General features: G+C 37.2%; 1 protein-coding gene across 4 annotated transcripts in view; it reads right to left on the bottom strand.

Annotated features, from left to right (window-relative positions):
• Positions 1-25,243, bottom strand: part of Arhgap6 (Rho GTPase activating protein 6) — a 479,616-nt gene that overhangs the window by 56,597 nt on the left and 397,776 nt on the right. For all 4 annotated transcript variants that reach the window (XM_006994323.4, XM_006994324.4, XM_076561964.1 and 1 more), the window contains exons 2-3: positions 24,306-24,465; positions 910-981 (exon numbers count right to left, since the gene is read on the bottom strand). In XM_006994323.4, coding sequence (XP_006994385.1) covers positions 910-981; positions 24,306-24,465 — 232 coding nt within the window. The remainder of the gene's footprint in view (positions 1-909; positions 982-24,305; positions 24,466-25,243) is intronic.

Below are 25,243 nucleotides of genomic sequence, written 5' to 3'. Positions count from 1 at the left end.
TTCAGCTATGCATATGTAGACTGCTATCAGTGTTAGAATAAGGCTTGTCCAGTGCAATTTGTAATGCATTTAATTTTAAAGCCATTGCTTTTCCACTACAAGCATAAATGCAGTTAATATATATGGGAACTCCAAAGTGAGACACATGTCTTTCCTCATTCAACACTTATTCATTGTGGCACATAAAATGAACATACATTCACTCAATGACACCATTCAACAATCAGTTCATATAACACAATGAGAACAAGTCATAAAAAAATTAGACTGTTCTAATGGGGTCCTGGTGACCTTTACAACTGAAGAATACAAACTTAAATTGACAACAAATGTCTCTGAAAGAGTGGCTCAAGTGTCATTTCCCTAAATAGCCATAGAAATGGACACAAATCAGTATGATGAAAGCCAGTAATTGTGGAAAACATATGGTGCCTAAACCAAGCATTCTGTGATCTAACAAAATTGCTGACGATGGCCTATCTTTAGTAAGCCTTGAGATGAAGATTGTTTCTTTTCTGTAGTCATAGTAGATGAATGCAAACTCTTTCTCATTTAATTAGTCCTGCTTAATTGTCTGCATTTGCCAAACAGCTGGTTAGTATTAGGCATGCTGGCCATGACTACTCAACCCAGGTCCTCTTTAGACGTAGCTGATTGGACAGAGTAATTGGAACCACAACCGTGGCTGTAGTCACCCACTGCTCAAACCAGCTGAACTCATCAGTTCAACATAGGGATACTCAAACACAGAAAAGTAGACCCAAATGGCTCTCAATGACATTCCATTACAGAAATGTAGTTTACATAATAGAACCCAACCAGATAAACCGATGCAATTTGAAATCTCCACCCAATCCAAGCAGCATGCCTCCTGCAAGATGCATTGGTTTTAGTTATTTGGCCCTTTACCTTTGTCTTTGTTCTTTTCCTTCCCTAGGGAATCCAGTTTCTTTCTCAAAGATTTCTTTCTCTTTTGTCCATCTGTAAATATTAAAGGAATAAGCCATTGTAAAAAAATAAGTATACAAATGATTTTCACATTACAAACAATTACAGTTGACTAATTACTTCACTCATAGAATTCAACATTGTAAACAGAGAAATAGCTCTGAGAAAACTGGAAAAATCCATGACACATGAAGCCAGCCTTGAAATGCACTCTGAAATGTTCTTCCAATCATGGGAAGAGCTAGAAACAGCCCTCATTCATATGTAATTCAGTTTTGACATCCAGATGTGTTTGTTTTTACTATTACATAAGGCTTTTCCTATTCTCCATGGTTATACGAGTCATTGTTCATTTTGAACAAAATCTCTATGACAGAATCAACTATATACACATTTAGCTTTGACATTCATAAGCTACTACAAGTGTAACTGGAAAGGGAAATGGATTTGGCGTCCCACAGAATTCAGACCTTACTACTACCATAACATGTATTACTTGCAGGGCTTTGGTTAAGTCTCAGTGCTCTTATCTAAACAGTGAGAATTCCATGGTTTTGTTGTGGGAATTAAATGAAACAATGTATATAAAATGCTTAATGTGCAAGCCTGGTGCAAGTCCATAAATTCAGATCTACTATCTCCCTGGGGCTTGCATGTCATTCTACAGAATGGCTGTCCCATAATTTAATTATTCACCCACTGATGGATATTGAAGTTGTTTCAGATGTGTCACTAGAAGTGGGGAATATTCTTTTTTAGCATTTGATACTTCTAACAAATGTAATTAGTATTTTGCTTAACTCACCAAATAGTAAAGATACCATTCATATCGGTTGGCAGCTCCAATCAAATTCCTGGAATGTCATCATAAAATATTGGCATTTATCATTGCCAGAACATGCTTTGGAATTATTCAGCTTAACACATAGGGGGTGTAGATCAGGAATCCACACTGGTTCCAAATAGAGAAAATGTAGTTCATACCCAAGGGAACTGTTTAAAAAGTGGATTAAGAATTGTCTTGCAGGACATACTAAAACATGTCATAAAAAGGAGATACCACCAAATAAAATTTATAAAACAAGACTCTGACAGCAGGAAATGACAGAGTAAAACCTCTGGATGTAGTGAGCATTCCTGAGATCCTCTAGGGCTTCAGATGTTCCCAACTCCTTCTCTGCTGTGAAGTGTTAGAAATGCAGGAACACCACAATATAGGTAACAGACACATTTAATACCTTTCCCTTCCAATATCCTGCCCAAAACACTTTCTTCCCACAAAATGAAAATAGTAGGATTTTTCACCTTTGGAGTCATGAGATTTGTAAAATGAAAAAACCATGTAAATCAATTGTATGGTGGCCAAGAGCCATTAATCTCTTTCATCCCTGGTGTGTTCATATCTTAAACCTCTAAGAGTTGATCTAGCTATTAGGGACTGTTGTGAGTTATTATATATACACAGATAATAAAACACACTAACTACATAAGATTCTAATCTGTTCTCCAAATAAGATTGATGGTCCTTTTACTTTGTAATGCTTTCTTTATTGCCAGTTCATATCACCAAATGTGTTTGGTCAGTAATAATATTTCATACTAAAAAATCCTCTAATTCTTTAATTTACATATTTGACTGTACAGAATAACTAAACAACATATCTATTAAAGCCTAAGAGATTTTTCTGTGGTGCTAGGGACCTTGCACATGCCAACCAAGTGTTCTATCAATGAGTTCATCATGAGAAGTCACAAGTCTTTGTCTTTAATTTTTGTATTTTTTTTGGTTAGTATATAACCTAATGAATATCACTATGATGTTTTTATACATATGTTTCATTACACTTTGTTTTCAATCATTCTCCTCTCCCCCTGCTCTATCCTCATGAACACAATCCTTCTGGATGGCTGTCTTCCTGCCTCATTATGGGCATCTGTGATCTGCTCTAAAGCATATTCCTCAGAATAACCCTTACTTGGAAAGTGGAGAAATTTGACTTTGAATCCAAGCTCCACCACCTGTGGCTTGGGGAGTTTTGTGCTTTAACTTTTTGATTCTCAGTTCTGGCAATTGTAAGATGAATAGATTTTCTGTGGATTACATGTTGATTCATATTAGAGTCTATTACAAAATATGAATTGTCACATCAATGACGACTCATGCTAGTCTTCATGACTATTTAGAGGTTAAGATTATTGTATACTCTCCCCCCCACACTTCTCTAACTTTGAATTACCTTGGGCATGTCTCACAGGCACATCCCTCAGATAGGGACTATATATCCTTCCCCTACCACCTAGGCAGACGTGTAGAGTATTAGCTTTGACATTAGAGAGTTCTGTAAAACAGGTTTGGAATTTATCACTTCCTACAGAAAAGTTACTTAATCTCTTCAAACCTCAGTCTCCTCATCTATAAAATAGGAGACATAAATAGTCATGACTGTAAGGACTATTGCATAGATAGAATAAGGTTATAAATACCCTATACTTAGATTATAGCACATGCTCAACAAGTACTGATTATTCATTGATCTATGTACAGAGTAGAGGTGGAAAGATGAGACCACAGGTATTTAGATATTCAGAAAAGGGAAGTAGGCAAGAACTATCTTCCCTACACCTTTCTTATTGAATTTTCAGCCTCAATCAGTTCATCTCCTCTGAGAACATTAATGAAGACTTTCTTCCACAAGGCCTGCTGAAAGGAACATGCATAGAAGCCAAACCTAAAGCACTCATTCCAAAATGCCTTTGATGGGGACATGTTCCCCAAGTTCCTTCTCTAAGACAGCATACACATGAGAAGTGTAGCCCTGCCATTGTTTCCATCACACCATAAAAACATTCTTATAGATAAGTATAATTGGGAGGCTTTATTTTTCTAAAATCCTGCTGAGATTTGATTGGGTCTTGCTCCAAAAGTATGTGTTTGGAAACTTAGTTCTCATTACAACAGTGTGGGAAAGTGTAGGCTTAATGGAAGGACCTGAAATCATGCATGCACCCTTGTGGACTGATTAATGCTAATTAGAAAGGTCTTGAAGCTATTCTTTCTCTTTCTCTCTCTATAATACCTTCCACCATGTTATGAAACATGAAGGCCCTCTCTAGATGTGCCCTTCGATCTTAGACTTACCAAATTACCAGCTCCATATAAACTCCCATTGTTTATAAATTATCCAGTGGCATATATATTTAAGGGATTGAACAAACTAAAACATACCTTCATCTCCACCTCTCTGCTTGGAATGATGCAAGCCACATTGTCTACTACATGCTCCCTACTATGAAGGTCTACATCTTCATATATAAAGTCAATCTACAGTTGGAAGCCTCTGAAATTGTGTGCCTCTTTTAAGTATTTTCCTTTGATATTTAAAAAAATATTTATTTTGTTCTCTTTCATACATATTAGTATTTTCCTTGAATGTATGTATATGTACTGTGTACAATGCATGATGCCTGCAGAAGAAGGTGTCTGATCCTTTGGAACTGTAGTTATATATGGTTGCAAGCCACTGTGAGACTGTGGGAACTGAATCTGGGTCCCATTCATAAATAAAACGTGCTCTGAAATATGGAGCTGTCTCTCCTGCTCCCTCTTGGGTATTTGGTAACAGTGATGAAAACTGATTAATACAAGAGAAGTGTTTACATACACTTAATGATGAAATGAAGGCAAAGAAAGAATTAGTAGGCACTTGCTGCCAGGGACAGAGGTCTCCTTTGGTCCTGTTACAGACATAAGCAAGAATATAGCTCAGTGGGCACAAAACAGGCACATCTAGTCCACTACTGTTCATGTGAAGATCAATGTACAATGATCTTTAACAGTTGAGAGCTGATGTAAAATATTGGTCATTTCTCACACAGATATGAAGTTTTATCCTCTCAAGAAAGGCAGAAAATCTCTGTCTCACATTCCTCACACTTACCTTAAGTCAGCATAGGGACCTAATTCTGAGCCATTACACTCGTTTATAGTATCTGACAGGCACTGAAATTTGCAAACCCATTCGAGCCTAAAAGGGAGGTTCTAGCTTGTTCAATCCTTTAAAACAATTCCTGCTGAGAAAAATTTGGCAGGATGATTTTGGCACTGCCTCTCCTGTTTCCCAGCCATAGCTGCCTCACTATTTAGTTGAACCAGAAAAATAGACTCCCAGAGAAAGTAAACCAAAGGAATTCATAGGCAATGTGGAGAACTTAGTGGAAAAAGTGAGGATAAATATAAAAAGAGACTTGTGGGGTGGTAGAGTAGGAATTGACCCTTTAGAAACTACACATAGTCTATGTTATGGGTTCTCAATCTGAGCGCTAGTGACATATGAAGCCATGTAATTCTTATTTATTTATTTTTTTAAAGTTTTTTTTTACATATCAATCCCAGTCCCCCCTCCTCCCCATCTCCAGCCCTCACCTTCCCCCATCCAACCCCCCATACACTCCTCAGAGATAGTAAAGGGCCTCCCTTGGGGAGTCAGCAAAGTCTGTCATACTAAGTTGAGGCAGGACCAAGCCCCTCTACCCTGTGTCAGGGCTAAGCATGGTAATTCTTTATCATGGTCAACTACCTTATGTATTATATGCTACATAGCCACATCCCTTGCTTTTATTTACTTAGCTGCCAGAGCATATGCTCATATTCTGTTGCAACAACCAATGATGTTTCTGAGCATGACCAAATATCCACAGGAGGCACAACTCCTGTGGTTGAGAACCACTGCTTTCTACATAATTCTATGTAGAGAACACAGCAATGCACACAGGCAATGTAAAGAAAACCTTCATGCTCTCCCTTCCAACTGATACCCAGCTTCCACTTCTGTTTTAGACAGAACCACATCAAATTATTTACAAATTATTAAGACTTTTAACTATTGGGTTGAATTTCAGGAAGAAGAACAATTCCCTTCAATTTATAAAGAAATGAGAGTCTGCCTATAGTTAGTGATCTTTGTACCAAATGCTCAAGACTATAGGTTTTAGGATTAAAATAAGCCCCTGGAGTAAATAGCCTTCTGTTTCCTCACTGTAAGGTTTTCTTCCTTACTTGTGTGGCAAGATGAGGTGTGAAAGAACATATGCGTTGAATGGTAGTCTGAATGGATGCCACTCAGCTCCCAAGAAAGATACCATAATGCTTTCTTTTTAACCAGGTCATACTATTAACAGAAACTATGTGGACTGAGAAAAGTTGTTTATTTAAAAAGAAGAAAAGAAAAGATGCTCAACTTAATGTAATGCAGAGTTTTGGATGGGATCCTAAAACAAAGGGAGGATGCTAACAGAAAACTGATGCAAATATGAATCAAGCCTATTATCTTGCTGATGGCAATATATCAAGGTTGCTACAATATTATTAAGGGAAATAAGCAGAGGCTCAAAATGAAATGCTCTATCATTTCTGTAACTTTATAATATATGAAAAATTATTCAAAAATTAAAAATGACCTTTAAAAGTGTTTTCTGCCAGGTACCAACTGTTTTGAGTAAGGTTTTTGAGTAAAGGTTGAAAATTTATTTGGTAAGTGTGAGAAAATGGAGGTCTGGTCTGCCTCTTGAAGTGTTTCACAGAACTGGTAACAAATCTGTGGCAAGAAGGGAGATGACTCACAAAGCCATAGTTTCTGACCTGGTTGAAACTATGGAAATAATCTTCTATTGCCATCTCCCTCATCTGAAGAAAAACTCGTGCCCAAACTGACACAAAACATTGATTGTGGCTATTATTTTGGTAGAACATACTTGCTAAAAAGGGAGTGGCCAGCGAAGAGCCTTAGCCAGTTTTATTTTTATGGCCCTTGTGATGGTTTCATAGGTAGCTGATTGAATTGTCTGAGAGTCCTGGACTCTCTAAATCCTTTTCTTCATAAATTACTCAAACCTTATCTTTTGACTTGCTTCTGAGAACTCCAATTTCTACAGAAATATATTTGTAATCATCTCACATCCATGCTGATAAACCAAATTATTGCTTTAAATATATATATATATATATATATATATATATATATATATATCACATACATTTATGTGTAACTACAAGTGAAGTGAGTTGTATAAAATATGAATATCTTACAAAAATATTTAACACAGGCTGTGGGTGGTCATGCACCCCTTTAGTCTCAGAACTTCAGAGTAGAGGGAGGTAGAGCTCTGTGAGTTTGAGGCCAGCCTGGTCTATACAGTAAGATCTATCTCAAAATAATTGTTTAACACTGTTTTATTCCTTACTAAAGTGAAAACTCATTATTTCTTTTCCTCATGCTGTAGATCTCCCAGAATAACGTGAGTCAAAGACTAAATGCTGTATTTTAATTTTAGTTTGGAACAGGAGTATTGTTAAAGAAGTAGTTATATTATTAATGGTCCCAGGGATCTATTCATCATATCCATGTTTACCATCTGCTACTTTCCAATGATTAACCTTATCCATGTAAGTTAAATTTGCCTGGTAAGTCCACCCTGGAAAACAGATAGGGGCTGATAGGAGAAGGGCAGCCAAAATCCCAGTGAAAGCCAGAAAAAAAAGGAGATATTGGAATGAATTCCAAACTGCCCCTTGTACTTTGAGTTCACTGCTCTGTATTTAAAGTCCATCCAAAGACTCGGAAGGAGAGCACCTCTGGCAGCAAAGGGGAAGTAGCTGCCCATGGATGGGAGATGCATGGGACCACTGCAATGCTGTGGTCCAAGACATGGCTTGGGGTGAAGTCTAGATATTTAGGAGAAGAGCTAACATAGAGGTGTCTTTTCCATTTTAACACAAAGGTTTTTGTTTGTTTTAAATTTTCTCCAGATTTATTATATCATAGCACATGCTTACTCTCCTTTGCTTGGGAATATTATTTATAGTATAATATTTATATGTTTACATATCATCTTCTCTCTAGAAGGTGAATTCATCATCCATCTTTTTAGTCACCCATCCATTCATCCATCTGTCTATTCAACACTGATTAGTCACACATTGTTGGAGAGACTGAGCGATGAGCTTTAAACTTAGATGAACAGACACTATCTGTTCATCTGAGGGACTCAAGAGTTTAGTATTAGAGAGAGATCTGGGAAAACCTGACTAAAACCAAACAAGGAAATGCCTCTGTGAACATTTTACTAGGTGTTGGGACAGATGAGTGAAGGATGACCCTAAGTATGCTTGCAAAGGCTAATGTTTAGTTCAGTCCTCAGGGGATAAAGTTACTCTTCTCGGGACCCTTTGAATTTGGTGGTGTTTTTCTCAATAAATCACATGGTGACTACAGGGTTTAGGAAATCCTTTCTGTCTGGCTCTTCTACTCTCTGAATGTTTTAGTTTTTGTAATATAACCCTTTTTGCTATGGTTCTCAACCTTCCTAATGCTGCAACCCTTTAATACAGTTTCTCATGCTATGGTGACTCCCAACCATAAAATTATTTTCATTGCTACTTTATAACTGTAATTTTGCTACTGTTATGAATCATAATGTAAATAGTTTATATTCAGGATATCTTATATGCAATCCACATGAAAGGTTCGTTTGACCCCAAAGAAGTCACGACCCACAGGTTGAGAACCACTGCGTTTTTGGATAGGCATTCCACTGGTGAACAAACATGACAATAAAACAGATTTCAGAGTGGAGTAATAGCTCCTTCAGTGGAAGCAGAGTTCCAGAAAGTGAAAATAAAAACTCTGGAAAAGAAGAACAACCTATACTAAAAATCTGAAAAAAAAATAATTTAAGCCCAACATAGTCCCACCATGTATTCAACAATTGTGCATATTTTTATGTGCACAGGAGTGTCATCATCAAGAAATGTTATTCCACCCAATTCACAAGACGTCTATTTCTCTATCATCCTATCTCCAGAAGTTCTTCCATCAATTATAATTTAAGTAGAAGAAGGCATGTTGGAATATGGGCATCATGTCATTTCTCTTGGCACAAATTCCACTGAATTAGACTTTGTTTCTCCATCCTTATAGCACCATGTGGACTCAGATTTCCGGAATCTATTTTCAAAGTGTCTGCATTTCTCTGGAGAAGGAAGTGTTTTATGGTATTCTTAAGCAATAGAGATGCTTCTTAGCGTACAGGCTCCCCCAAAGTCCTTGTGAAATGTACTAATCCCCATAGTTTACATGCTGAAGTGGTGGTAAAGTTAACAAAGCTGTGCTCACAAAATGAGAACGTTCTGTGAGTTTCTTACTGCTGTAATGAGACTCAACTGTTGGAGGTCACCATGCTTCTAGCTCAATTAAACACTAACAAAAAAAGAAAGAAAGAAAAAAAGAAAGAAAGAAAAAAAGAAAGAAAGAAATCCTTTCCTGTTTTGTGTAAATTATTTTGTCAGGGCAATTAGTTCTAAAAATTTTCTTTATGATATTCAAGAGGGACAAATAACTCCCACAGATTCTTGGATCTCAAAGCAAGTGTTTTCCTATTTCACAAAATCGTTAAGATATTTGATTTATTAAGCATGCCTCCTCATTCGGTCACAATGTGAGGTAGGGAAGCTGATCCTCGGGTTTGAATGTTGGCTTAAAAGGCCAGCTACGGTTTTTCCTTAACGAGGCGTTCTTTGTAATCACTCCTTGCTTCAACACGTGGTCGTGATCAAATTATACCCTAGAAGGATCTTTTTCCCAGTGTCAGTTTTTCCACATTTAAGTTCTATGAGTTTAAAAAAGGGTATTTAAAAACAAACAAACAAACAAACAAACAAAAACCATCATAAGCACATGTCCAAAAGGAGCAGGCTTACTGCTGTCTTTTCCAAAGCTGGGACTTAGTCTATTCTTCCAGGCCTCCCAATTTGCAGCTTTCCTCTCACTACCCTTAACAGAGAAAATGATACTTATTAACTTAGTCTAATCAGACAGTTTTCAGATAGAGAAGTTTCTAAACATCAAACCAGAAACAAACTTTTTTTTAATCAAATCATTTCTTTTGGCTTTATTTCTTTTCTGGACTTTAAAAGAAAGGAAGTAGGAAGAAGAACACAAGTTAAAAATATCACACTCACCAAAAACAAACAAACAAACAAACAAACAAACAAACACACCTTGAATTTTTAACCCAAGAGAATAAAATCCAAGGATAGGAACTGGGGATGCAGCTCAGTTGGTGGCTAGGATTCATGAAGTCCTGGGTTGATCTCCAGCAAATAAAAAACTAGAGGTGTTGACACACACCTGTAATTCTATTACTTGGAAGTAAATAAAGGAAGATCAGAAATTCAAGGTCATCCTTGGTTACATAGGGAGAGAGGTAAGCTTGGGCTACATAAGATCCTATATTAAAAAAGAAATAAACTCTAAAAAGAAAAAAATCCCCAAGTTATAGAATTTCATCATTATTTGTACACAAAGCCTGTATACATTATTTGTATAGAAAGCCAAAGCCTGTATTTCACAATAAGATGGAGTCTGACAGTTGTGCCTGTTTGGAGTGGGATTTATTTTTAACCTATGTAAGGAACTAATTCCACCTACTTTGCTTTTGTTTTATAATGGACAAGCCAATCTGATATCTTTAGGCCATGAACTTTAAATCTTGGCAACTCCTAAGAATTTCTGCCAGTTGCTCCCATAAAAATAGCTCTCTTAGATACAGTAACTGGAAAGATGACACAATTGGATGAAAACTTAAGACTATTTTCTTCCCCATCACCTGTATGCAGAGCTAGATGATGACATTACCAAGGCCATGTCCACTGTCTTTCCTCCACTCACTCTATTTCATCCTTGTCCCATTTTGTTACTTCTTGCCTCCTGGGATGATCCTTCACTCCAGCCTCGGCGGCAATGCACTCTATAAATTCAAGCTAATCCCTATGATATAGTCCTGATTGCCAGTACCCAGTAAGGAACCAGTAGGCATTTCAATTCTAGGTAGTGAAAAGGGAGAGAAATCCTCTAGGAGACAACAGTGGAAACGTTTCTCCCCTCTTACAAAACTACTCACTGGGAAGTTAGTACTCTTTCTGATCTCTTGATGTTACTATAAGCATAACAATGCCAGAGGTTACTGCAGCCATTCCATGATGATGAGGAAAGCCAGCCAAACAGCAAGAAGCTCCACTGATAACAGCAAAGAAAGCTAGAAAGTCACTGAAGACATGGAAGTACCTTATTCCTGCACTCTTCATGAAGTTAAATACTATTTTAAGCCATTTTTAATTCTAGTAAATGTATCTTAATAGTGGAAGAGCTAAAACTGCTTCATGATTTTCTACTTTTAGGTCCATCAGACATGTCATGCCAAGCATACTTACATAGACGTTCTGAATCTGTATGTGTTTAAGAAATGATAAGTAGAAGGAGGGAGGTCAGATTGCCAAAAACTCTAAATCTATAAATAAATAACTCTTTGTAGATAAAATTTTCTAAATTGTTAGTCATCAAACCAGACAGTGCTAATAAAATTATAATTAATCCATACTGGAGATTATCTTATTATTAAAATTGTCTATTCAACATACTACTTGTATATCTACAAATATATGGTTCACTACTTATGTATCTATGAGTATACGGTGACATTAGTTGTTTAAGAAATTCATAAAACATTGCTTATCTTTTGTGTTTAGTTCTACCAAAGAAGTAACTATCTCACTTTGGAAAAAATATTTATTCACCCGTGTAAGCACTAAAATATGAAAATTATAAAGTTCTGACAATTCAAAAGCACCCAATTACAACATAAAATTCAAACAATGAACTTTAGCTGAATAGCATAGTATAGTTGAACTACATGGATAATAGCCATGAATTACTGTATCAAATTAATAATAACAATTTAAATCAAGGGTTGTCAAGCTTTTTCTATAAAGGTCAAAATAGTAAATAAATGTTTTTTAAACTCTGTGAGCCACCTAGTCCCTATTGAACCTACTTAACTCTATCATTATAGCCTTACAATGAAGTCACAGACAACAAAGAAATGAATGGACATGGCTGGGTTTTAATAATAAAACTTTATTTATAAAAACAAGCATTGAGCTGGTGGCTCATGAGCTATAGTTTGCTACTCTTAAGGGAAGAGTTTCTAAATTTACTGTTCCAGAGCTTTCCATTTGTAAACATCTTATAAATACTAAGTGAAACTTTAAATAGTCTGGAGGAAAGCCTAATTAGTTTAAAAAACAACAATTAATTTCAATGGATAATTATATACTTTTATTTTACCCATAGAGAAACCAAGAACTCCCCATAAATATGGATGATTCTGATCATATTTCAAGGATGGAGCATTGTTTGCAATTATCAAGTTTACTTTAGGCAGTGATTACAATGGAGATAACAGGGCATTCTTAAAATCTTTGGAAGATGCCAGAATATTTTAGAAACTTCCGCAATGAGAGTTTTGTTCAAGATTTGAAAGCCTTGTGCAATAGTAGGTGGTGCTCCAACACACATATATAAATGTGTGTCATTGTGATTAGTAGAGACAAGACCTTGGATAGAAAAATATATTGTCTCAGAACATGAAAAACTATTTGAGAACACTAAAGCACAAAGCATGTGACTTAAACAATCAGGCACCTGCTCTGTACTAGTACTGAGTCATACAGAAGTACACACTTGAGAACTATACATGACACGACACTAGTCCTCAGCTCTAATGAAGAGCAGCCAAGAAGAAAGTTACAAAAACGCCTTCAAGAAATTATCTGTCAATCTTGGCCTTTACTGGAGTAGATAGATGAGGCAGCTTCTTTCTAAAAGGGACTTTAAAGGCAACTTGATCAGATTTAGTCTTTTAATATACTTTATATATTTGTATTTTCTCTGTTGAGTGACCTGAAACACTTAGATGACATGGATTGCTTTTCACATGGCTAGCCATATAGAGATATGAAAATAAACCAAAGTCTAGAACTGTACCCTAACCATCTAGGGCCAATTTGTGGGAGTGACCCCCCCAGAGAGTTTTCTATATTGCTTCACTGCTCTCTTTAGTAATACTAAGTTTTCTATGTTGTTCACAAGAGATCGGTAAAGCCAACAGGGAAAGATATCTTTTATCCTCCTTATCTTAAACACACACACACACACACACACACACACACACACACACACACACACACACACACACACACACACATTTCAAATACCAAATACACACAGATCTAAAACTTTTGAGAATACCTTTTCATATATATACTGGGCATTACATGACATGTCTGCTGGACATAAAAGTAGAAAGATACACCTTAGGGTAGATGCATTTAACTAAAAATTATGGAAGTTCAATAAAAATGGCTTAAATATGAATTCTTCATTTTACTTTATAGGTAATTTAGAAATAGGCTAGATCTATGGCTTGTTTATTCTGTGAATTTTCATCTTTTCTCTCTCTATCTTCACTGGGTTACATATTGATCTCCCTTGGGCTATGTATCAAGCTTGTTATTACTAAAGAGAGTAGGGAAGTCATATAGAATGCTTTCCAGGTGTCGCTTCCACTGAGGGCTTCCACTAGCCCTAGCTTCATTACTTAGCCCTACAGAAATAAAATGTTCCTTCTGGCTTACCAAGTCCCCTAGAATCACAGCAAAGAAGAATTAAAAGTTACTCATATTGATATTTTTGTTATTTTCCTCCTGATTCCCTGTTTTCCATTCTATTTACTTTCCAGGAATATGTAGTGATCAAATTTATGTAGAGCATAAATCTACCGCTGAACCAGGAAAATGTAGTAGGTCATGCAAAAGTGTTTTAGGAAGAGACACACAATTAAAGAGAAGTGGATATTCGAGAATGCTATAGGAAGTATTTAAATTTATTTCCAATAAAGAGAGCACTGTTTGGTTCATGTGTTTCCTAGGCTGAGATATAAAGTGTATTTATTTCTCAATGTAAACTTGGCCTTTACTGGAGTAGATAGATGAGATAAATGTTAAAAACCTGCTTTTCCAAGATCATAAACTTAAATCTTTAGTGCATCATCATAATAGACTATTTATTAATTAAATGGATTTCTTTTATATAAAATAGTATTATAAATCATTTTAACAGTAAGATAAGTAGGCATCAGGAAGCTTTGAGATTTTTTTCCCCAATAAAGTAGAAGCTTCATGGTTGATAATTACTTGGGTGGTTATAGGTGTGATAGACAAAACAGTGGAGAAATCCTGAATTAAAGAAAGCAAATAGAGGTTCATGACTATAATTAAGGTGAGATATAGGGTTGAGGGCAGATGCATGACAAAGTGATATAGCAATGATGACAATGATAATTATCATGTTGATGGAAATGGATAGCTTTTATGGAGAATGTATGAGATGTCAGTAGATGCTTTAAACTCATTATGGTTGTTACTACATTTAAACCTTACATTAACCCATGAGACTATCAATTAAAGTTGGAAAATGAGTACAGGGTGAAGCTACAGGAAATCATTAAGGTAACTTCAAAACCATTCCTGGAGATATTGGGGAAGAAGAGAGAAGGTTGACCAATGCTTTTTGCAAGGGTAGGGAAGCTTAACTTTAAAGAAGCATATACATGTGTTCATTCACTCCTCACAGACTTACCGGTATACTGAGTCCTATACCTGGTGTTCTAGATCCAAAGGCACATGATACATAGCCCCGTCCCATAAGAAGTAATGATCCTCTGTGGGAGGACCAAGGAAAGGGTGGTGGAAACAAAGAAGGCACCATTAGTTCCAGAACACCTTGCAGCAGAGGCCCTCTCTGAGGCCTTCCAAGCCTAGAAGTCATACATATTTGGTAGTGTTGGATTCTGTTGGCATTTTTAGCAGATTGTGGATTCTGGTCCATATTTCAGCTTGATTTTTATGCACACCAAAGGTTTCTACAAACAGATTGTGCACACTACAGCTGGAAGTTTCCAGCAAGGATAGCATAAACACAGGACAGGGATCTTGGCTATCCAGATTACTACTTGACAACCTAAACCAGTAGTTCTCAACCTTCCTAATGCTGCGGCCCTTTAATACCATTCCTCATGTTGTGGTGACCTCCAACCATGAACTTATTTTTGTTGCTACTTCATAACTGTAATTTTGCTACTGATATGAATTGTAATGTAAATACCTGTGTTTCCTGATGGTCTTAGGTGACCCTTGTAAAAGGGTTGTTAGATCCCCCACAAAGGGGTCACGCCCCATAGCTTGAGAAGCACTGACCTAAGTTTGCCTCTCTTGTCTACTGGGTTACTCTTTCTAAATCAACATCTAAGGCACAAACTGAAAGCAGCTGCAGTGTTCTTGGCATACTAAGAACACCCAGTTTTGTTGTTTTTTTGAGTTGCTAATTTGGGTTTTAGTAAAGGATAATGACAAAGGCCTTCTTTATAAGGAGGCCACATAATTGAGCAATTTTGAGGTGTCAGGTGCTTTTTTCAAAAATCAGGGCACTCTCTACTAGAGCACTGTCTGCAGCTTCTTAAACCATCAACTAATATCATTTTCAAAACTCATAAGCAAAATCTTTCTCAATTTTTATATTGGAAATTAACTGAAACAAGAAGGAAAAGAAATAAAAGTCATAAATTAAACAAATTAATTAAAGAAAATGAATATGTCATTTTTTTCTTATGAAATGATTTGGCTTTAAAAACTTAAATATAATGAGGTTAAGCCACCCCACCTGCAGTAATATCCTATACTAATTGTGGAAGAAGTCAGTTACTTCCTTTCATTTTACCTTAAACTGGGCATCAGTATTTTTTCCTACAAAGGGCAAGATATACTGTTGTTTGCTAATAGTATAGTTTACCTATAAAAAATAAGGGGTTTCATTATGCTATTTCCATACAAGTACATTTTATACTTCAATCACACTTATCACCTCTATTATATTAGTTTTATTTTATTGAGCATTTTCAGCTTGGTTTTATTTTTTAATTAATTTATTTATTTTACATCCCAACTGCAGTTTTCCCTCTGTCCTCTCTTCCCAGTACCTCCCTACCGCTTCCCCTTTGTTCCCCCACATCCACTCCTCCTCCACTCCCATTCAGAAAAGGGCAGGACTCCCATAGATGTCAGCAAAAGATGGCATATCAAAGTTTCAGTAACACTAAACTTTACCTCTCCTCGTATTAAGGCTGGACAAGGCAACCCAATATGAGGAATAGGTTCCCAAAAGCCAGCAAGAGATTCAAAGGCAGCCCCTGCTCTGACTGTTGGCAGTCCCATAAGAAGACCAAGCAACACAATTGTCACAATACATGTGCTTTGTGAGTGTATGCCACTTGTGTGTGTGTGTGTGTGTGTGTGTGTGTGTGTGTGTGTGTGTGTGTGTGTGTGCCCACAGAGTCCATAACAGTGGTCAGATCCCCTGGGGCTGGAGTTGGAGGCAGTTGTGAGGCACCTGGCATAGGTGCTGGAAACTGAACTCAGGTCCTCTCGAAGAGTAGTAAGCACTCTTAGCCACAGAGCCATCTCTGCAGCTTTTATCATAACCTCTCAACTATGATGTGTAGTAAAAACACCCATGCATGCTATACAAATTAATGAACATGTCTATTTTCCAACATAACTTAATTTACAAACCTGAGCTGTTACTTAGTTTGGACCCACTAGTTCATTTGTTAACTCCTGTCTTTGACCACTACTATTAAGAAGCTATCAAATATTCATTAAATTTAACACATTACATGATATTTAAGATCTTTCCCCATGTGCTGCCTGGTTCTGGTAGTAACATCTGTGTTATTTATAGACTACTTTGTCTGATTTAAAGAGACCCTGCAAATGTAGCAATCTGAACAGTCAAATCATCCCTGGTTGTTTCCATAGGAGCAATCCCTCTATGTCTGACAGGGAGAAATCTGATAAATGTCACTCCTGATAGAAACCATCTGATGAGAGCCACTGAATATTTCTTTATGTTCTCTAGGATTTTTAAAAGCTGCTGCATCTTAAATCTTAAGTTGAGAAGCTGCAATCTCATTTTTATTAAGTTGATGAAAATGTTTATTGGTTATTTAGTATTTTTAATCTCATGGATAAGTAAATATAAGGAAGGGACAGACCTTAGGATACAAGAAGTCTGCATTTGTGTAGCTGTGTGGAACAGAATCAACCTTTCTTTTTACTTTGACCAATCTGCATTGAATGATGCTTGAGAAACAAAGACATTTTTTCTAAGGCATCAAGCTGTTAGCCTAGCTTAACTAATTCAGCAAGTATATTAGATATGACAAATGTCAGAAGAATTGGTGGGCCATTTCAAATTAGAATTTCAAATTGGAATGCAATAGTTTAACATACCTATCAACAGTATATGAAAAAACATTCATTTTCCTATGAAATATATAATCCAACGTTTTGGATCTATGACAGTCTGAAAGAAAAAAATCTTATTGTTGAACTTGTGCATCTCCAATAAATATAATGGTGGCTTTAAAAATTTTTATATTTATATTTATTGCATTTTATTGTGAGTTGTCTGTAATTTGTTTACATTTTATCTAGACTTTTCTTCTTCCTTTTATGATCTAAGTCAATATCTCATTGGTCAAAATGTGTGATAAAAACTGTATGTATTTATTTGGCACACGAATGATTCTATTTTTGTGCATGTGTAGTTCTGTATGCATATATTTGTACTTGTATGTAGAGGTTAGAGGTCAGCATTGATCATCTTCCTTAATAACTCTCATCCTTAATTTACTTTTTTAAATACAGGGTCTCCCACTGAACCTGGAGCTCATCATTTTGCCTAGATTGGCTCACCAGAAAGTTCCTAGGATCTTTTTGTCTATGCCTCCTCGACACCATGCCCGGCTTTTATGTGGATACTAGGGATCAAATCCAGGTCTTCATGCTTTTGTGACAAATACTTTACCTCATGAGCCATCTCCCTAGCCCCATGTTTTTTATATTGTGGAATTTGTTCCTCTTTATGTTTTCTGAGGGGTGCCTTTATAATACAATGACATACCCTAATGTTTTTCTTCTCCATTAATACCTTCATTTTTAATCAAGTCTTTCTTTTGTCAGAATTCAATGTTTTTCTTCAGTAATTGTCTCATTGACTTAAAAATAACAATATTCCATAAGTTCCCCTGATAATGAAAATAATACATGCTAGTCATATAATAGATTCTCATACATATTTTGGTTCATTTTTAACTTATCTCCTACTTACTTACCTCTCTAGTGTACATCAGTGCAATATGTTTTTAATTGAGTTTCATGGTGCACTTTAATAAATGAGCAAGGATAGTCTCTATTAGGTTGATTATATACCCCCTGATTGTATTCATACAATTAGTGGCTTAAATTATGTTCAGACCAATTTTGTGAAAGTTCTAAAATTTAAATTGGTGCTATTATTTGGAATCACATTCTGTTTATAGATTATTAATAGCATAGTTGACATCTTTATATTATTGATTTTTTTTACTGAAAAATATGTTTGCTATTCCCCCTATTTTGATTCAGGAGCCTCCGATGTAGCTCAACCTGGCCTTGAACTCCATCTTCCTACCTCAGACTTCTGAGTATTGGGATTACCAACTACAACAAGCACCCTAACTTCCATTCATATCCAACTTAAACCCCATTGTCTTTCATTTTAGTGATTCCCTTGGATAGTATTTTGGTTTCCTAACACTGCTATAACAAATGACCCCAAACTTAGAAATAAACAACTCTAATTTATTGCTTTGCAATGCTGGATGTAAAAGTCTGAAATGGATCTCAGTGGGCTAAACTCAAGGTGTCAGAAGGACTGTGCTCTCTGGGGCACTTTGGGAGAGAATCTATTCCATTGACGTTCCCATCTCCCAGGGACACATATATCCCTTTTATTAGGGCTCATTTGTTTCATCTTCAAAGCCAACAGCACTGTATCTCTCTGACAATCCTTCCATAATCCCTTCCTTCCTGACTATGACTGGGAAGTTTCTTCATTTACATCCACTGGTGTGATTAGTCTGGGCCCTTTCAGACAATGTAGGATAATTGCCCTATGTCAAAAATATTACTGTATTACATTTGCAAGATTTTTTTCTGTCCTATGAGCCAATGTGTTAATCATAGGATTAAGATGTGGCCATGTTTCGAGTGTCATCATTCTGCAGAGTACGGACACATTTTAAATTAGTTATGTACCTTTCCCCTTTCATTAAACTTCATTCTAATATTAATTGAAGGAGATTTTGAAAATGAGGGCGAAGGAATTTAAAGTAAAAATGAAGTGTATTTGTTTTAACAATGTTTAACCACCAGGAAGCTTATTACATTCTACATTTTCAGCTATTAATTCCAGATGGATCTTCAACTTCCCTAATCCAGAATTATTGCTGGTCCATTAGATCCCATGTCTTCCATTTCTCTTTCTCAGACTTCTAAGACCCCCCCCCATCTTTACTCCTAAATAAAACTACATCTTACTTCCCTGGAAGTGCAGAAGCAATATGAACTGAAATTCCACATGGTTCCCTCCCATCTTCTAACTCACCTGAATCTTTGCCCATGCAATCAATGTCTAGTCATTACGGCTCCAGCCAAGATAAGATTCTCCACTGTTATTCATTCTAGAGAATTATCTCAGTGACTTTCCAACTACCTGAGCCTCAATTCTTCCCTCTCTCTGATGAATGTTGAAGCTATGGAGTATGCCAGAGTATCTTTATTCAAGACCAGGAAGCTCCAGTATCCACAAATGAGCTCATACAATCATCCCCAAGTGACAGGAAATGGAAATATGAGTTTGAATGGGTTTTCATGTCCAATGTGTCTCCTGTCTTATCAGGAATGGTGTTATTTCTTTAGGTTCTAGACACTGGATGCTGTGTTTATTTTCCTTGGGGAATTATTCACATAATGAATCTGACACTGTTTAGAACTAAGTGGACACATCCATCCTATAGATGCTATCATAGCATTTGGCACTGGTCACACATTCAAAAGAGCTCAGTTGCTATTCCATGTCTATAAATCACCTACCCCAATACTTCCAGAAAGTCTTGTCTGACGGCTGACTTTTCCTACTCAGTCACTTCTTTCTTCCATAAATAATACAACTTATTTTTAAGCCATTAATTTTCACTTTGATAGAAAATATGAAAATATCCCTCATGGCCTGGTGACATTTTGTAACAACTCAATAGCATGAATCATTCCTTGAAGGTGTTTGGAACCACACAGTTGTAGACAGAGCCTCTAGCAGACAAGTTTTATAGCAGTTCTATTTGCTAATGGCTATTTTCTTTTATGGCCTCTTCCAAAACCATGAACAAAGAGAAACACCAAATTAACTAGATTTTGAAGTAGTGCTACAAACAATAATCTCTTTCCTGATAGCTGATCTCATATGCATTAAATTCAAAGATCTTTCAAAGTTATCATGCCCTTCAGTATAAACTGCATTTTGTGAAAACTTCCACTTTTTTTTTTAGGAATGCCAAGAATGTTTGTGCTCATGAAAAGGAGATAGTATCATTGGTGGTGGTTACATAGGCCACTTGTGAGCAAAGTGGGTGGGAAGGACGAGTTTCTCCTACACTTTATAAGCAAAGCAAGGCCAGGCAAGGCAGGAAAGCCTGTAAGTGAAATGGTAGTGTGACCTGATAGTTGCTGTAGTACAGTTTCCAGAACTGCACGAGAACATTATATCTGGGCTGAGGATATCTACGTGTGAGATTCGCATGAACTGGAACAACAGAGAATAGGGATGGTAGAGGTGACTTTGATTATCATGACAAGAAAGCCAATGTGACACGGCTTCTGTTATTGGCATATATACCTCACCAGCCCATAGCTATACCCTATCTTGATTCTGAGCTCCATAGCCCAAAACAGAGTACCAGATGTCAGCCTAAAGAAAAAGCAAGGCATGGCCCTAAGACTTACCATCCAATTGCAAACTCTGTACTCAGAAATCTTTTTTTATAGTAGGGAAATTTTATTTATTGAAAGTCAAAACCTGATAGAATGCCAAGTAACAGAAAATAGAAAGTGTTATCTTTAAGTAGTAATATTAAAATTTTGTACTGCCACTATTTTGCATAATATTTTGATAGCATTCAACTCATATATTCCTATCAATAATGTCAAAATTACCATAATCCTAATTACACAAACTATTTTGTTATAGCCACTATTTCCAACAATACCAAGAAAATGTAATTTATTTGTACCTTCCATTTTTTTCTTTTTTTAAAGAAAATTTTTTCATTTATTTTACACATCAAAGATCCCCCTCTTCTCTCCTCCCACCCCCGGCCATCCCCCCATTTCTCCCCACAAGAAGGCAAGGCCTCTCGTGGGGAGGCACATCCAGTAGAGGCAAGTCCAAGCCCTTCCCCCTGCCTCAAGGCTGCAAGAGGTGTCCCATCTTAGGTAGTGGGCTCCAAAAAGCCCACTCATGCACCAGGGATGGATTCTGATTCTACCACCAGGCCCCCCCCCTCCCCGCCCCAGCAAGCTACACAATTGTCTTGCCATACAGTAGGCCTACTCCAGTCCCATGCAGGCTCTACAGACATTGATCCAACTTTCCTGAGTTCCCACTAGTTTGGTTTGGTCGTCTTTGCAGGTTTCCCCATCATGATCCTGATGCACTTGCTCATAGAATCCCTCTCCTCTCTCTCCTACTGGATTCCTGGATCTCTGCCTGGTGTTTGGTTGTGGATCTCTGCATCTGCCTCCATCAGTCACTGGAGAAAAGTTCTGTGATGACAGGATCTTCACTGATCTTATCACTGGAGTAAGCCAGTTCAGTTCAGGTACCCTCTCCACTATTTCTAGTAGTCTAAGTTGGGGTCATCTTTGGGGATTCCAGGGAACTTCTGAAGCACCCGTTTTCTCTATATTCCCGTGATATCTCCCTCCATCATGGCATCTCTCTCATTGCTTTCCCACTCCATCCCTGTTCCAGCTCGAGCATCCCATTTCCTTATGCTCTCATCCCCCATCCCCTACCCTCCATTGCTCACCCCTCATCCTCAGTTTACTCACAGAGATCTCATCTATTTTCCCTTTCCATGGCAATCTTAGGGTCCTCCTTGTTAGCTAGCATCTCTGTAGCTGGGTTACAGTCTGGTTATCCTTTGCTTTACATCTAGTATCCACTTATGAGTGAGTACATACCATGTTTGTCTTTCTGAGTCTGGGTTACCTCACTCAAGATCATATTTTCTAGTTCCATCCATTTGCCTGTAAGTTTCATGATGTCACTGTTTTTCTCTGCTTAGTAGTACTCCATTGTGTACATGTACTACATTTTTTTAATCAATTCTTCACCTGAGGGACATCTAGGTTATTTCCAGGTTCTAGCTACTATGAATAATGATGCTATGAACATAGTTGAGCATGTGTCCCTGTGGTATGATTGATCAGTCTTCAGGTATATGCCCAAGAATAGTATAGCTGGGTCTTGAGGAAGATTGATTCCCAATTGTCTGTATGCAGAATTTTGTGCTACTGCTTGTAAAATCAAGAACTAACTCTCCTATTGCAAAGGTGAATCATCTAAGTCCATATGACTAGTCAGTTGGGGGAATGAATAAATGAGTTCCTAAATTCTAGCCTGTAGACTCCTCAACTAGTACAGCCCTGTCTAGAAGCAAAACAAAAACAAAAGACAGATCTATAAGCACCATGAATGGAAGAATGGGAGCGTATGTTTGTATGTAAGGTAAAGTGGCTCAGCCTTGGCCCTTGAATATTTGAGACCTGATAATAACTATTGAGGAAGGTTGTCACATGTATTATAGGTGATTTAGCAGTATTTCTGGCTTGAACGCACTTGATGCCAGTAGAACCTTCTCTCAAAGTATGATAACCAAATGCATGGCCAGAAACTGGCAGATGTCCTCTGGGAGATAGGAGGCAAAATCATCTCTACTTGAGAACTACATTACACACACACACACACACACACACACACACACACACACACACACAATACATTGTGCTACACACACACACACACACACACACACACACACACACACACACACACACACAATACATTGTGCTAGTTAGTTTTTTTTCTCTGTGTGGCTGCCACTAAATACCTGAGGTAAACATCTGAAAAGGAACAAATACATATGGTGCTATAGGTTTCAGTTCATGGTTACTTGGATCCCCTGTGTCTACACCTATTTTGAGGCAGAGCATCATAAGATTGTGGTAGGACAGAACTGCACAGTTCATGATGGCAAGGAGGCAGACAGAGAGGAGGCCTTGCTTGGACCAGACCTACTTTCATATGCATGCTCTAATGACCTACTCCATCCCCCTTACTTCTATCTCTTGCAGTTTTCACCACCTCCTCATAATCGATTCACTCATGATTTTTGTCATTGGGTTAATCTATTGATAAATGTCAGAGCCCTCATGATCTAATCACATCCCTAAAGCCATACCCCAGCAATAGGGATAAAGCCTTCAACACATGAATTTCTGGGGAATTTTGAGATAAACTACAACACACATGTATGTATGGACTTAATATCTGATAGATAAATATTCATAACATGTCTACATTTCAGAAGCTTGCTGTCCCTTTTCTACTTTTTTTTTTAATTTCAAGTGTATTGGTCAAATTTTTTTATGAACATGTTTACTATAATCTTCATAATGGATTATGGTTTTCCATTCTGCCTCAAGTGAATTTTTTGCTTCATGCAAATATTAAAACTGCCTTTACAGATTACAATAACTGTTCAGAGACAGACTTCTATGGACTAAAAGAATTAAGGTGCCCCCTTCTCAGCTTTATGGAAATCAGGTCCTGTGTCAAAGCACCAGGCAAGCAGGTGTGTCTGGGCTCAAGTGTCATAGTAGCAAAGCATTACCCAGGTACATCAGGAAAGACTGGCTACAAATGGAGTTCATGGCCATAACATTCTCAGTTTGCATGAAATCAAACCTGCAGGCTTAACAGATCTGAGGAACTCTTCGAAGATGTTGACTTTGAAATCAAAATGAGACAGGCCCAGCTTGTCTTCCAACCCTTTTTTTTTCTTTATAATTTTTCTTTCTTTATTTTTTTAATTAAGAAATTTTCCATTCATCCTACATATCAGTCACAGATTGTCTTCCAAACCTTTTAGTTGACCTCTCTGTATGCTTTCTCCTTGATTGATGTGAAGCCATGAAGACTTTTAAGATATTCTTGGCTTTCCTTTGAATGACTACCAGTTAACCATTTTGTTGGTTTGTCTGTTTTAATTAGCTGGCATGTACACTGTCCTGCTTGGACACGTCTTTCAAAATAGACAGGGATACCAGCCACCCACCTAGAAGTTACAGTTTCCATTCTGCATTAACGCCAGGCGTGAGAAGAATCTGCAGCCTGTGGCTTTGGCAGAAGAGGTGGTTGACTGGCAGAACCCCCACAGAAAGGCAGAACGTGCGAACAGGGACTTACCTTTGGGGATGGTGATCTGACAGCCCAGGTCACAGTCCTGCTGCAACTGATAAAAAGCCACTTCCTGCAGCCGTGCCCGCTCCAGCTCCGAGAGGCTCTGGATGGGGACTGACCTCAGACGCACACTGCGGCCAGACATGCTGTTCCAGGTGAAGTCACCCTGCAGGCCAAGGGAAAAACATGAAGTGTTACACAGTTCACCCATTTGTCACAAACTTCCTTCTCTCTTAGGTGGTAAAAAAGGCAAACAAATCTTCACACTTGTGTTCCATAGCTGGCTCTCTAGTCCCCAAACCAAATTCTGTCTTAGTTTAGCATGAATTTTCTCACATGTTTGCAAAAATTCAATTGGCTAAAGTGACTGCTGGGTCAAAAACTCACTGATGATGCATACATAGACCAAAGAAAACCAAGTGGAAAGAAGTTGCCAGGGTCTTACTTCTTCTTGTAGGTATATATAGAAAATATTTTTTTGTGTGTATCTTCATAACAGGAAAAACTATGCTGTTACATGTTATCATGTACATCTCATATAGGGGACAAATGTGTTTTGAGATAGTGCTGTGTGTCATTGTTTGTGCGATGTGCTTTTTAATCTATCTAGCAACCCATTGAGATAGCCAGCATTTTTTTAACCTTATTAATGACATAACAGCAGCATTGAATAAATGATATTGCTAAATTGTACTATATAATAATATATTTTTTTATTTAGTATCTGGGGGCATCTCTTGCAGTAGTCCCTGTGGTTATTCAAATATATAGGTGTTCAAGACTTTTATTTTAAACTCTCAGTATTGTCACATATATCCTCTTGTATGCTTTGAATAATTTCTAGATTTCTTTTACTACCTAGTACAGTTTAGATACTGTATAAATGATTGTTATAATGCCTCCTTTAGAGAATAATGGCAGAGGAGAAAGATCTGTACATGTTC

The sequence above is a fragment of the Peromyscus maniculatus genome, chromosome X (assembly GCF_049852395.1).
Source record: "Peromyscus maniculatus bairdii isolate BWxNUB_F1_BW_parent chromosome X, HU_Pman_BW_mat_3.1, whole genome shotgun sequence".
In the NCBI taxonomy this organism is placed as follows: Eukaryota; Metazoa; Chordata; class Mammalia; order Rodentia; family Cricetidae; genus Peromyscus; species Peromyscus maniculatus.
This window is presented reverse-complemented; position numbering and strand designations above follow the sequence as displayed.